The sequence below is a fragment of the Cynocephalus volans genome, chromosome 8 (genome assembly GCF_027409185.1).
Source record: "Cynocephalus volans isolate mCynVol1 chromosome 8, mCynVol1.pri, whole genome shotgun sequence".
Lineage (NCBI taxonomy): Eukaryota > Metazoa > Chordata > Mammalia > Dermoptera > Cynocephalidae > Cynocephalus > Cynocephalus volans.
Genome location: NC_084467.1, coordinates 73,768,429 through 73,783,327, shown reverse-complemented (window position 1 = coordinate 73,783,327; position 14,899 = coordinate 73,768,429). Strand labels below are relative to the sequence as shown.

At 38.9% G+C, this 14,899-nt stretch overlaps 1 protein-coding gene across 1 annotated transcript; it reads right to left on the bottom strand.

The window, feature by feature from the left end:
- Positions 1 to 976: 976 nt before the first annotated feature.
- Positions 977 to 13,379, bottom strand: DNASE2B (deoxyribonuclease 2 beta). Its single transcript, XM_063105782.1, has 6 exons — positions 13,267 to 13,379; positions 10,201 to 10,378; positions 6,449 to 6,530; positions 4,813 to 4,974; positions 3,316 to 3,513; positions 977 to 1,317 (listed from the first exon to the last, which is right to left on the bottom strand). Exons 1-6 carry the CDS (start codon positions 13,377 to 13,379, stop codon positions 977 to 979), a joined length of 1,074 nt encoding a protein of 357 aa, XP_062961852.1.
- Between the last annotated feature and the right edge of the window lie 1,520 nt (positions 13,380 to 14,899).

The window sequence follows — 14,899 nt, the reverse complement described above, 5'->3', positions numbered from 1 at the left end:
CTAATTTCTTCTATATACTCCCACACTTTCTATATTCTTCATAAAGGTGGGGCCTAGACCGCGAACACAGGATAGAGCAAGCCTATTTCCTCTCTCTTTCTAATATATGTTCTAGTTATGAAACTCAAGATTAGATTAGCTTATTTTTTTTCCTTTTTTCCAGCCAATCACTTTGTTTAGTCATGTTGTTTTCTGCCAAAACCTCTGAATCATTTTCTACGTTGTCTGCTGCTAAACTATACCTCGCTTCAACCTATGCCTCTGTGATGACCATTGTGTTTTGTTTTGTTTTGTTTTGATTAAAGGGAAGAACCTTACATTTATTCGTGTTCTATTTAGTATTATTTGGTTCAATCCATCATAAAGCCTTTCAAGATCCCTTGGGATACCAATTTCATCATATGTTGGATCTGCTGTTCCTCTTACCTGCTTGTCATACACAAATTTAATAAATGTATTTTCCAAAAACTCTCCAAAGTCATCTATAAGTGGTTTTAGAAGAGGGCTAAGGACAGAGTCAACTATGAGGTCTCTAAGGGCAGAGACTGTCTGTCTTGTTCATTGTTGTTCCTTCTGCTCATTACAGAGTCAAGGAAGTCTTTGTGAAGGAGATGAAATTTAATCTATGAGATGGCCAGTAAATTCATGAACAATTGGAGTTGACTAATCTGGAAAAAATTTTTCTTTTCATTCCCTCTCTTCCTATTTTAGTTGTGTATAATATTTTGTATTTATGGTATATGAACATAAACTATGTTTATGGTATATAATCATAAACTATGTTATGTTTATGGCAAAGTAGATAAATTGCCACTAATTAGAATAAATAATGGTAACCATGGGGAAAAATGTTTTATTTGATAATATCCAGATTGTGAGGATATTAACAGGCTTTTAATGTATAAAGAATGGCTCTAATGGAAGAAGACCCATTATCAATGTTTTCAATGATAGTACATGTGTCCTTTCACCAAGTTTAGTTACAGTTCTCATAAAACAAAACTAATCTTTGAAATGCTTGGTAAATGTGCCGATTTTGAGTACAAATGAATCCACCACTTCTGAAGGCTTGGTGTGGGCTCCGATTTAGGTCTCCAATACATGTCCAGTGTTTTCTGGTGCCCTTTTGAGAAATACACCATTTGGCATGATCCTGATAAGAACTGAAATAGGATTGTCGAGATATCTTAATTGCTTTGATATTGTAGACATGGTAAGGAAGGGAGCAGTTTGAAGGAAGCTCTTGTCTCTTTCGCTGCCAGGTTTCTGTTAGCAAGTGTGACTTCAACTGTTGAGCCATCCATGCTGCAAAGATGTCTAGGGTTTATAAGGAGAAAGATAGTGAGATTGGTATTTACACTTAGATAAGTCCCTGAAAATATCCTCAGGGATGGAAATCATCATTCACTCCTGAATATGGATGCCACAAACACAATAACAACAACATAAATGAGAGAGTAGATGGGAAAACATTTTGTAAAATGCTAAGTGATATGCAAATAAAAGTTATTATCATCATTATTAGGATGATGTTGGTGTCTGCAAACATCTACTGTTCCATATAAGCAAAGGAATGATATACATTTTTGTCCTGAAAAGACCTTCAGAAAGAATAATGAAGTAATCATGGGATAGTTTCTAGGGATCATTATAAGCCATGCAAAAATGCCTAGATTTTCCTGAAATCTATGGAGAATTTTTATTTAGTGGAGAATTAATAGAAACTGATTTATGATTATAAATATTAATTGAGAGGCAATGAGCAGTATGATTGGCTAGGGTGGGTTAGAAAGGAATTAGGGAAGGCATAAGGTCATCACAACAACTGTGACAATAAACACAGGTGTGTACTGTAGTGGTGGCAGAGAGTTTGGAGAGGATAAAATAAATATGAGGGTCACTAAGGACATGGAACTGACTGAATTTGACGGTTTGTTAGAGGAGTGAAAAAAAGAAGAGATCTAGAATACCTGGGTGACTGCAGAATATGAGAAAAAGAGTAGGTTTATCGGGGATGATGATGAGTTGATTTTGGCGTGTTGAATTTGGTGTGGCTGTACTACCTCCAAGTGGAAATGTCCCATGTACTGTTGAATACATCACCTAGTACAGAGATCTGGTGTGGAGATCCAGACTTGGGAATCACCTGAGGGCATGCTGGAATCGCCCAGCATGGGTATGTAGAATGACATAAGGAAGAGCAGAGTACTACTTGGCAACCCAGTCACCTAAGAAGTAGTCAGAGGAGGAGGACCTGGCAGAAGACACTTAAAAGAAGTGGGGGGAAGACCAAGAGACTGTGTACTCCTCAAAATTAGTGAAGGGGAGTGTTTCAGAAAGGAACGGGTTTCATCAGTGCCAAATTCTGCAGAGACTCTTTCTATCCTGTTAGTTTTGAATCTGTAGGTCTAACATAGGGCTTGGCAAGTAGTAGGCATTCAGTAAATTTTATTTAATGTGTAAAGGAAGGAAAGAAGGAAATAAGCAAGGAAGATAGCAAGGTCATCTAAGACAGTCATTGGTGACTGGGGAGAGATTGCAATGTCTACAGAAAGAAGCAAGACTGCAGTGAAGGAGCACTGAGCAAGTGGAGGTCCTGAAGAGTTTTTTAAAAAAGAAATTTGGAGAAAAAAAGAAGAACAGAGATTTAGGAGGTTTAGAATTGAGAGAGGGTTTTTAGTCATGAATGCTATGAGGAAGGAGCCTGTGGAGTGAGAGAGTTGAAACAGAAGAGGGAAGAGAGTTGAAGCAGGAGAGATCAAGTAGACAAATCAAGGTATTCTGAAGCTACTATAGGTTCCAGAGCACAGGGTGTGCATCACTTCTGTTTGGATGGGAGAAAACCCGGTTAAAAGGAATGAAAACAGATAAGATTGTTGGAGGGGTCAGGGTGCAATATAAGTGGTTTCTCTCTAGTGATTTTTGTTGTCTTTATGAAGGAGAAAGTGAAGCTATGAGTGGGGGGGGGCAGGGTCATTTAAAGGACTTGAGAGTAAGGAAGCTTTAAAATAACTGCATAGGCAATGGAGGAAGAGGAGACGGCTGTGGCTCCATGCCCAGCAGAGGCTGGAAACTGAGTTTCCCCTGGCTGCATTGTTGTGAGATATTTTGTGGTCAGATCAGCAACGCTCCTATTCAAATGGAGCAGGAAAATGTTTGAATTGATCTTTGACTTTCCTCTTTCCTTTCTTTCCTTTTTCCTCCCTTCTCTTCTATTTCTCTTCCCCCGAGTAATCAGAATATTTCCTCTAAGCAATCCATAGCAAGTCCAACAGCAGAGTTCTATAGCATATCGTTTGTCATGGCCTTTCATACCATCGAGAAAATAATCAGACTTTGCAAAATGGAGGAAGTTTTGTCCCTGGGCTGACTGCAGAGTGGTGAGGTGCCGGTCAGGGGTCTCTGATGAATGAGATTTAGCGCACAGCTGGGGCATGTGAACGAGCTCCTGGCGAAAGGTGGCCGGGATGGAACAGCTGTAGATGTTTGGGTTGCAGACCAAGAGCTGAGAATCTGAATCAAGAAACAGTAAAGAAGAGTTGAGAATTAAAACACAAATGGAAATACCTGTTGTTAATATTATAGATCTTGTTGTGGATTAAAGAACAAGACAAAACAAAAACCTCAAAACACAAGTATTCCCTTCTTTAAACCAATAGACTTCAAATGACTTTTAGTTAAAATAGTTGACACCTACTGAGCACTTCCTGCTTTCCAGACATTGTTCTATTAGTTTTACATGGTTTTACTTAATCCTTACTTTATGGATGAATTAACTAAGAACTTACTTTTTACACCCAATGTTATAAAGCTTGTAACTAATGGAGTTGATATTTGGACCCAGGTAATTTGGCCTTGGAGATTATGTTTTTCTCCTATATGTGCATATACAATAGTAGAGAACTCCTTGTACTGATCATCCAGCTTCAAGAATAATCAACTCATCAGCATGCATGCCTATTTCTACGATACTCAGCTCTCTAATCATTACATGAACTCAGCTGGCTAGACTAGGGCTTAAGTTGGGTTAGAAGCTCTGTGATCCTTGCCATAAGGTAGAAATTTGATGAGAAATATTTTCTAAACCTCCTGTGGCTAGAGGCAAGTCACTCTTCAATGCTACTAAGCAATCTCCTCAGTAAAAAGTGATTGGTAAAAGTGTTCCTACTTCTCCTCCTCCCCCACCATAGTTTGCCAAATCCAATTATTTTTGGCTATTTGAGCTTGAGGTCTCAAAGAAAGATTATCTGGCTGAGAGATGTCATGTTGGCAGCCTACAGGCAACAGGTGTCTGTAAAATTTTAAAATAAGATTGAGCCCATATTTAAAAATCAGGAGTTCTCTCTCTCTCATACATAAACACACACACACGTGCATATGCACACACATATAACACATCCCCTAAGTTTCTGGATCCTTGTAAAAAATATGGAGATCTGCAATCATTAGGCCTGTATTCCTGTAGAACCACAATAAGATAGAGTTCACTGAAGCTATGGGAGAGTTAACACCCCAGCTCATCACTGTCCCCATTGCCCATGTAACCGTCTGTCTGCTTCACCCATTTTTTTACCTACCTGGCCCCTGAATACATTCAAAACTAATTCCTCTGATCAAGTTCAATGACTTCATTGGTAGACCAGGAACTAAGGCCCAATAAGTAAGCCTGCTGAAGGTTTCACCATGTCAAAGCCACTGTTAGAATCTAGGCATCAGAGGGCTTCTAAATAGATAAATAAGTGAAGTGACACATTTCTTAATACGTTTCCAAATCCCTTCAACATTGCTACCTCCTTTTTTCTCTAGTGTTACCTATTGCTTCATACTGGTTGTACTGGAAAGTCACACAGATGCCACTTTGTCCATTTCGTCTCCCTGTGGGTGGATAATCATAGCCTTCTTCAGGAATTGGAGGAAACTGGGGAATGGAATGAATCAGCCAGAACCCCTGGACTCTGTTCCAGAGCAGTAAACCTACCAAAAATACATTAATACAGATAAATCAGAAAACAAAGCTCCTTTTAAAATAGGGTTCAAAGCTGCAACATTTAAGCCCATTTATGCTTTAGGTTAATGTTTTATTAAACTAATAATCACAAGGATTATGCTTGTTTTTCAAAGATTTCAAAAACAGTTCAGGCACACACCATTATTGATGATAAGCCACCACAAAAGGGGAGCCAGGGCAGCCATCCTGTAAAGCGTTAAGAGGAATTTCATATTGAAACCACAAGGAAAATTAGTTTTGGCAGAATGCAAATTCGCTAAATTGGAATTTGACCTTGTTAAACTATACTGTCACCTGGCAAGCTTCAGGTGGTGTCTTTGCTGCTAATTGGCTAAGCTATTTTCAAAAGCTGTCTAAAAAACAGAGTTGAAAGAGAAAAAATCAAATGAAGAAATGTATTTGCAATAATTTGAGGTAAGAAATTGATGCTTATTTATCGGCAGAAAAGTCACCCAATTCTACAAGCCCAATGAAAGAGGGATATAACTGTATGCCTACAAGGTAAGTTGAGAAGTTACTGCCCCTTTAGACTGAGTATGTGTCCTCCAGTTACATGTTAGTTCAGCCCACTTCACTTGTTGACATCACTTGCCTGCCCCCTGAACGTATTTGAATTTGGAATCTTCTGAAGAATGCTTGCTGCTATGGAAAACTATTCATAATTATTAAATTTTAAAAGATTGAAAAGTAGTCATTACAATAGTTTTATAAAAATGTTTTAAAATATCTATCTAAGAAAAAGTAGAAAGAACTAAGTGTGGTTATCTAATGAGTATTATGATTACAGATTTTTTGTTTACTTGCTTTTGAATTTTTCTGTAATACGTTTATATACGTATGCATAGTCAATAAATAGAAAATGACTAAAGTTACTATGATAAAATTACTATATATAATAAAATGTATAATAACAATATATAACAAAAATTACTATAATATAAAAAACTATTTAACAATACCTTTTCAAAAATGTTTATTTCAAAGGGAACTGTACATTAAGAGTAGTTAATTTTACTGTGTAAATTATACCTCAATAAACCTGACTAAAATGTGTGTGTATACATACACTACACACACACACATTTATACATACATACATACATATGTATGTATGTGCATCTATATATATGTATATAGACTGGTATATGACTATATATGAGTATATTGGCTGGTATTCCCAGTAGTCAGTACTTGGATTTCTGTTGTAAAGCATATATTTAAAAATATATTAAGAAATAGATGGCATTTCTGAAAAGGAGATTGACAAGTCAGATCATATATTGTAACCTGTGATATAGAAATCATACATTTCAATAACTCAAAATAAACCATTAAGAAGAAAAGATTTTTTTACTGTGGAATATAAGAATATTCAAAATGAAATGTTTAAGAAGACATTGATTTCCAATAGGAAAGAGAAACCAAGAGCCTTTGCCATACCTTTGGTGTGTCCGTACTTCCTGCTGTAATTCACAGATTTAGGGACTCCATCATTGTATATTAGATAGCCTGTGTTGTTACTCTGCAGGAATATATTATGGTTATAATGGTGTAAATCTTCCACTGACAAACGTTCACAACATTTCTACCACCTACCCAGCTTGTAGTCTAGCGCTATCATTAATTCACACGAGAAGTCATCCGTTCCTCTAATTGGCGATTTCCCTATCAGTATGAATTCTGTGACATGCAAGAGAGGGGAAAGGAAGTCCATTCTTAACTATGCATGGTTTTGACTCATGTGACAGGAGCCCTATGCACTGTGATCTCTGTGTCAGGGCCATATTCTTATTTTTCTTGGTTGTTTTGGAATAGGTTTCTGATTAAGTAACAAGTATATAATAAAAGAGTACTGAATTATTTGCTCAGGAAATGAAGTAGGAACAACCAGCCAAGGATCACACTTGGGTTTTTTTCCACTGATATTATAGGCTCAGTGCAGAGCTGGCTGTCAGGATCTGATTTCCTCTGCCTACTTTGTGCTCTGCTGCTTGATCATAGCTTGGTGTTTAATCAGGATTCCTCATTATCTACTCCTCCTTCCTCCCTGATATGGGAGGATTTTTCTTCAATCCATTTTTCAGTGTCATTTCACCTTCCCAACTTATTATTTCCCTGCTTAAAAAAAGTGGTAAATTTTAATGTATTATTGGATTTCCTTTGGTAAGGCAAATATGAGTCAGTTCTCCAAACAGCCAAATCTCTGAGTCAAAATAAAGCTATTACTTTGATAGTGTTTCTTTGTCATATTTTGGAGACTTGCTTATATTTGTTCTGAGTGGTTCCATCTCATTTGTGTCATGATGTAGTGACTTTTATTGGAAGCCAATAATGTTGATATTTTAAAAAACTCAGTGGCATAATTAAAAGCAGGAAAGGATATCCCATCTCCTTAAAAAAGCCCCTTGCTTTTCTCTCAGAAAAAAAAAAGTCAATAACTGAGTCTCTCACAGTTGCTTAATTACTTGATGTAACCTGATAACATTTTTTAAAAATGTACAGCATAGTCTGTGTAGCATTCTTGACTAGTGTGTTTAGGAATGTCCAAGAGAGTAAGCTGTTTCCTTACCTTCATTTTCCGTAATTGACCATAGCTACACAATGACATTCATATCACTGTCCTTCTCTGGAGAACTCCAGCAGTTAGTTGGTCTATGCACCTGCACTGAACGTGTTAAGGAGGCCATTTGTGTACCTTTTGGGTGCAACATGGAGGGACGCTGGGAAGATCTGCTGAGGAATTTTATTCTTTATGATACATGAAGTTTGTTATTCTAACGAGGAGTGTAACAGCCAGCTAAGGTTAAGCAGGTTGAAGCCTCGTGGAAAGAGAGGCTACTGATAAAGGGAAAAGGTCGTCGACTTAAAAATATGTAGATGTGTTTGCCTTTGAACAGCCTTATTCCTTTAATACATGTTGGGTATTGTTTTGAGTATTCGATGTTGAACTAGAGGGGTCTCTGTCCCCAGTCCAGCAGGGAATATAGACAGGCAAGTACAGATATTCCTCAACTTAGGATGGGGTTACATCCCAGGAAACCCATAGTAATTTGAAAACATTGTAAGTCAGAAATATATTTAACACACCTAACCTACTGAACATCATAGCTTAGCCTCACCTACCTTAAATGTGCTCACAACACTTATATTAGCCTACAGTTGGGCAAAATCATGTAACACAAAGCTTATTTTATAATAAAGTACTGAATATCTCGTAATTTATTGAATACTGTACTGAAAGTGAAAAACAATGGTTGTATGTGTACCATCGCAAAGTCAAACATAAGTCGGGGACCATCTATGTAGGCAACGGCAATATAGTTTGATAAATATTATTAAAATGAGTGGAAGGTTCTTATTTGCAAAGGCAAGAGAAGGGAAACAATTCCAAATATAACTCAGTTGTTGGCCTTGGTCACCGTGACACTTGAGATTTAAAACCAGTTTCTCTGATCTTGCCTTCCATACTATTCGAAGTTCAATTCCAGGTCAGGGGGTAGAGGGGTTACATTCTAACAGTCATTTCTGGGATGTAATTCCAGCTTCCAAAGACCGCTCAGTGTCATACTGATATCACCCACTGCTGTTGCTCTCTTCTTTTGGCTCCATGATTGTCGGATATGGAAATCAGCCCCTTTTCTGTCATTTTCGTCCCAGAGCCAATCCCGGAGGCATTGTGTGTGTAGGAAACACTGAATAGTTTCACATCATCACCACAATGCCCTACTCCAATCTCCCTCCATATTTCTTACTCTTTTTAATTCCTAACTCCCTTCCACCCTTTTTTTGTTTTGCAGAACAGTTTAGCTCTCTCTCTCTCTCTCCCTCCTAGGCTCTGGGGCTATCTTTGCACCTCCAGAGATCATTATTGTATTCTGCCAAACTAAGGACAATCTACTCCAAGTAAGGTAAATGACAGAGGCTTTACAGTGTTACTCTTTCTTTTCCCCTCTCCCAGAAGTCTCTGAGATGGAGAAGGGAACAATGCAGGCATTTGTTTTCTCACTGATAGTTATGTTCCTTCCCCATCCCCACCTCCAACCTTGGAAAGCAGAAATAGCTGCAGGCAGTATTCACTTTACATAATAGTCTGTTTATTCAAAACAGGGCTGTTGTTGAGATTAAAAAAAAATTTTAAAGCACCTGAAACAGTGTTTGGCACATCATATGTACTCCAACAGCCTACAAGTAAGTTTTAACTTTGTAACTTGGCTCTGAGGCTGGTCTTAATGGCAGGTGAATAAAATGAATAATGCCACATACAGTGACAGATCCACGCACATTTTGAATAAATACTCAGATACACATGTGTAGTAACGCTGGAAGCTAAAGCAGTATTACTGTGGGCATTAAATTACTTGACATATGTAAAGGACCAGCAGAGACCCTAGCATATTATAGACACTGAGTTATTTTATATATTTACTTTTCTGTAAGTTATTGTTAGGAAATGCATGCATAAGCATAAGTTGCTTGAGTTTACTTGTCACCCCTGGTTGGAAAGCAGTATGTTGTCACTGAACAGCAGCAGATGGTGCCTGGAACATCGGGAGGCTGCCCACATTGAGCCAGCAGGCCACTTACCTATGTCTATTTAGTTGGTTAGCTTATTGCCTGATGACGTCCAGATAGCAGGTTTAATCTCCATTCAGGCAAGTTAGTTCTAGGGCCTTGAACTAAAGCCTGAGCTCTCAGTCTACCATTTTGAAAATAATTAATTAAAAGGAAGACCAAGTAGAACCCTTTTCTTGGGTCAACACCACTCATTAACACCACGATGTAAACAACCCATAACTCATGACATATTGATCACCGATCTGTATTTGCCTTGTAGCCTTGTAGCAGAAAAGGGCTCTTCTCCCCATTTCTATCAAGCAGATTATTTAAGTGAATTGGCAGAAGTTTTGGCAGCCCCAAGACTTCAATATACAATTAGTTCACAACTTTCCCAGTAATACCATTGGACATGGTGCCAAGTGAACCGACCATATAGCATTGCTGCAGAGTACGATGACATATTTTCTAAGGTCTTATTCAGATTGATTCCGATAGTTGTCCTGGGCTAGTTCTGAGCTAACTGACTTCAAGTTGCTAGGATTGGAGGTTGGGTGAGTGAGTATGAAAAAGTTTTTGGAAGCTTTGGATTGCTTTATGCATTTTACATGATTCACATAAAAGATTAACTAACATACCTTGGAGGCATATGCTTCATAGAGCTGTTGTAATGTCCTTCCCAAAACACTCCCGGTGGTATTCATTAGGTACTCACTCCTCCTCCAGCTTCGGATTGTAGAGTCTAGGTACAAGTACTCTAACCCAGTCTCTCTACTTTCCTTATCTTGCCTTTTAGGTAATTTATAAAAGGTAAACCTAATAAGGAAATAATTATGAATTAATAACATTTATTGACTGCTTTTCTAGTGGCAGTCAATGTGTTAAACAAAAATCTCTCTCTTATGTTTCACAAAAGACCGCTAAGGAAAGGGATTTGCTTATGCATCCTGCCTCTCTCTTCACCCTGATCTTCCCACTTCCCCAGAGAAGGAAATGTAATTCTGATTGGATATGTTCTAAGATGTCAATGGGCCTAGTGGATGAGGTCTTTGAGGTGGAAGTCCACGAACATTCAGAGTGTCTTTCTATGTTGCTTCCACAGTTCATATGGCTGCAGTGGGGAGAAAGCCAAGGCCCAGACCTAAGACAACAGAAGTCTTGGATTCTCTTTTGCCATAAGTGCCTGGTACTCTTTGCAGCTGCCTGTCTGGGTATTGGGTTTGGGCTTCGGGGTAAGAGGAGGCTCACTTGAGCCTCTGGCCTAAACCACATTCTTCAGCTCAGTTTATCAGAATGCTCTGCATTGACAGTTCAGGGCCAAGACCAACTAATTAAGTAGGCCCTTTCTTTACTGTTTGCTTCCTGTTTGTATTTCTCCTTTGGGTATCTCACAGGGAGGAGAGGTGGTTGGGCCCATATAGCATTCAGGCATTCTTGGATCACCTAGCCCAGGGTTTCTCAGTGTGCTTTATTCACATTATGAGCTGATCATTCTTTGTCATGGGAACTGTCTGCATTGTAGGATCCCTGGCTTCTACCTATTACGTACCAGTAGTACCTCCAACTTGTGGCAATCAAAAATGTCTCCAGACATGTCAGAAGTCCCCTGAGGGCAAAATTGCCCTCAGTTGAGAACCACTAGTCTAGCCAAATACTTTTTAAGAGCATGAACCCCACAATTAACCCCTAAACACTCACAGTGAATACATTGTAATATAAATACTATTACCAAGCAATAGTGTCTCTAACTGCCCATAAAAGCTTCATATTTTTCACTTGGTTCTCTTCAATCTTATGTTTCCACTTAAGTGAACTCTTCACGTCCGTTGTATACTTTCCTATTCACAGAGCCAGGTCCTCATATGTGGCAGGAAATGTGAAATTTTTCTCTGGTGCTGACTTGATGGTCTCTGCCCTTTAACTCTTTCAGTAAATTGTAGCAGCTTGGCAATAAGGTGCTTATATTCTCTCTGACAGATATTACCAAATAATATGTCCATTCAGTTGTGGCAAAAATAAATTTTATATATCAGTCACAATTTGGTGGCCCATCAATGAAGGGTTTGTGGACTATCAGTGTGCCATGACACACCTGTTGAGAACTAGTACTTTTAAACATTTTTCCTGGGTCTCTAATTATATGCTGAAGATTCCTAAATCTATTTCTAGCCCAGACTTCTATACTGAGGTCCAGATGAATCAAAATACAAAGATGACCCAGAAACCTCTAACTGCATGTTTTTGAAAACAAGTTTTCAATATTTTTCTTTAAATTTGGTCATCCCATACTATTAGGGATATCCGCATAGTCACAAGAAGCCAGAGACCTAAAGGTCTTTTTTAACCTCTCCCTCTTTCCTACCCGCTGCAGCCCATCCTTTACCAAGTCTTCCCAGAGTGTTCCTTCCTCTCTATTTCTGATATCACTTCTTCAACTCAGGTCCACACCTCTTCTCACCTGAAGGCTGCAAAAGTCCTATTGGTCTCAGTGACTCTAAACTGGTCCCCATTTGTCCAGCCTTCACAGTACTGCCTGTCAGCTTCCTAAAATGTAAATCTGACCATATCACATCGCTGCTTGAAGTCCTTTAGTTTTTCCCTTTCAGTGTCAAGTTCAAACCCCACAGCTCAGCACACACAGCTCTACATGACCTGGCCCTCACCTGCCTCTCTAGCCTCACTTCCCGCCATTTTCCCACATTCTCCTGAAGCTCCAGCAATACCAAAATACTTGCAGCTCCAACTTTCCAGGCTGCTTCTTGCCGCTGTACCTCCTCACTGCTTCTTCATTGGCCTGAGATACCCTTGAACCTCCCTTCTTTTTCTAGCTACTTCACAATTGTTCTTAGAATTTAGGTCAAGAACTATTTCCTCAGGGAAGCCTTCTGGGCTCTGTGCTCCCCAGTGCCCCACACGTGCCCTTCCCACATACTGTGAGCTGCTTGTGGGTGATAACTATGTTTTATTAACATTTATATTTTCAAAACTCAGCATAGGGCCTTGTATGAGCTCAGTAACTGCAGAAAGACTGGGTGAATGAGTACATCTGTGTTCCCTAACCTGAAGTTTATACAAAGCTTGATGCCAACCATAATGAAAAACCTAAACACCCTAATTAGAGAGTGAAAACGTGATCAAAGCTTTAGGAGAATCTATGACTATAACACAACTCGGTGTTTAGTCTCTGTATACAAGGGACCAGTTACCCACTGCAACAGCTCCTGGTGCTGCCTAACAAACCTAGGTTAACTAGATAGTGCTGTATGTGATCAAGTCCTCCTTCTGGTTCTCATAAAGAGAAATGCATGATGCAGTTTCAGAAGAAAAGTAATCTGCCTTCTATCCTTTATCAGTCTCTAAAAGGATGTTGGAAGGGTTCTGTTAGGAAAAGCCACAATGTAATTAAAGGAAATTTCAAGCTGGCAGAAGTTGTCAGCTCAATCCCACTTCTGTGCCTACCAGTTTCTCTGCTGAGAGCAGTGAATCAGAGGGGCAGCTCAGCTTTTTCTCATGGGGAAAATCCCTCACTCAGAAGCCTACTCCAGTCCAGGAATTTGGCCCATTTGCACACTTTAATACCCTTTCTTTTTAAAGGGAGGAAGCAGGTTGGAAGTTCTGCTCAGGAACTTCACAGTGAGCCAGTCTGCCTCCCACACTCAGGCTTTCTATTTGCATACACCAGTCCTTACATTTCATTTACTTACCAATCAACAGCTTCACCTTTTTCATTTCTGCATGATATTGTTGCTGCCCTGAGGACCCCAAAGAGGCCAAGGAAGAACAAAGCAAGAGTTGTTCTTAGACGTCTTGCTGCCATTTTCAATTTGTCACCTGTATTCCATGCCACAGCAGGAAGCTTTCCCCATAGATTGTGTAGTCTGAATTTCAAGTCTCTCCCAGTCTGTGCTGGCTCTGACATTTGATTCCATTTACCTCTGCTGTTCGCTGTCCAGGCATTTTTCAGAGTGGGATGAATCCCACGTAATTGTGTGATTCTGTCACAACGTGTCAGCGTGACTCCAGATGCATTTGTGCTGAATTGTCAACTGGTTTGCAAAGTCATCAAAAAGTTCTGGAACAAAAAAAGTGATATATTGCTAACTCTTTGGAGTGAATGTTGTGTAGTATGAATTTCAGTGGGCAGAGGAACTCCATGTTGATAAGTAGATGTTACAGTAAATATATTTTATGGTTTTTCCCTCCTGATTGACTCTCTCTGAGTGAGAGCAAATGCATGTACTTCACACATTAAACAGAAATGACAAAACCTTATGTCTTCGTAATAATTAGGATCTGTCACTTATAGTAATTTCTATCTTAAGGAAACAGTTGCTAAAGAGTACTTCAAATCAAAGGGTTGCTTCAAATCAAGAGCAAACTCAGTTGTATTTTACCAGACATTTTTATATATCCTCTCTACCCGCTTGGTTTTAGCCACTTTCAAGAGGATTCAGTGTCCAATTGGCTGCTATGCAATCAGGTAAACATATTGACCGCTCACTCTTCCAGTTAAATAAAAAATGTTGCAAACATTTGTTCTGCCCAAACTATTCTTTCTTCTTGAAACTGAAACTGCGGTTGAAGGCCAAGAGAAAATGGCACATTTTCGTAACAACTATAAAAAGGTGAGAAAATCTCTTTTTGGAGTAGGGAAGGAGTAGACAGACATATGAAAAGAATTTCTTTAAATGTGTAATGCTTTTGAATCAATTATTAAAGAAACTGTCATACTAACTAGGAGCTTACCTCATGCCTGAAAATCATGATGACTCTAATCTGTCCCTCTGATTATGGATCCAGGTCAGTCACGTAGGGGATCCAGTCCAAATCAGACCCTTGCAAATCATTATCACTTCTGTGGTTGAGCTAGACTTGTTCAGGATTCTCAGGGTTGTTAGAAAGGAAGGGCTTGAGACTGTGTTTCTCTTAAGACAGGGTTTCGTGGGGACACTCTGGACTACTCATTCACATTACCTGTGGTGCCTGCAAAAAGACAGAATTCTGGGCCTCATCCCAAACCTGCCAAATCAGGATTCTTCCAGTCCAGCTCAGGAATCTAGATATTTAATATGTGTATTGGTGATGCTGGTGTACCATAAATTTTGAAATTCACTGACCTGAGACCAAGGCTATGCTGTATCTGATAGATTCACAGCCCCCTGCAGGGAGCAGACCAAACTGACTAAACCAAGAAACATTTTTCTTTCCATTTCTTCATGGGTATAATTTTGTTTTATATATACTGTGTTAAGAAAATAGGGTTTCAACAACCCAAACTTTTTGTCAATTTTTTAAAAATTTTTACAACATAAAGTTTTCTTTTCCATGTTAAAGTGA

Excerpts from the sequence above, each read along its gene's own strand:
- DNASE2B (XM_063105782.1), bottom strand. The coding sequence starts at position 13,379 with ATGGCAGCAAGACGTCTAAGAACAACTCTTGCTTTGTTCTTCCTTGGC. Across the intron at positions 6,531-10,200 it reads ATGAAGCATATGCCTCCAAG|AGTAACAACACAGGCTATCT; the intron begins GTATGTTAGTTA and ends ATATTCCTGCAG. Across the intron at positions 3,514-4,812 it reads CAACCAGTATGAAGCAATAG|ATTCTCAGCTCTTGGTCTGC; the intron begins GTAACACTAGAG and ends TTCTTGATTCAG.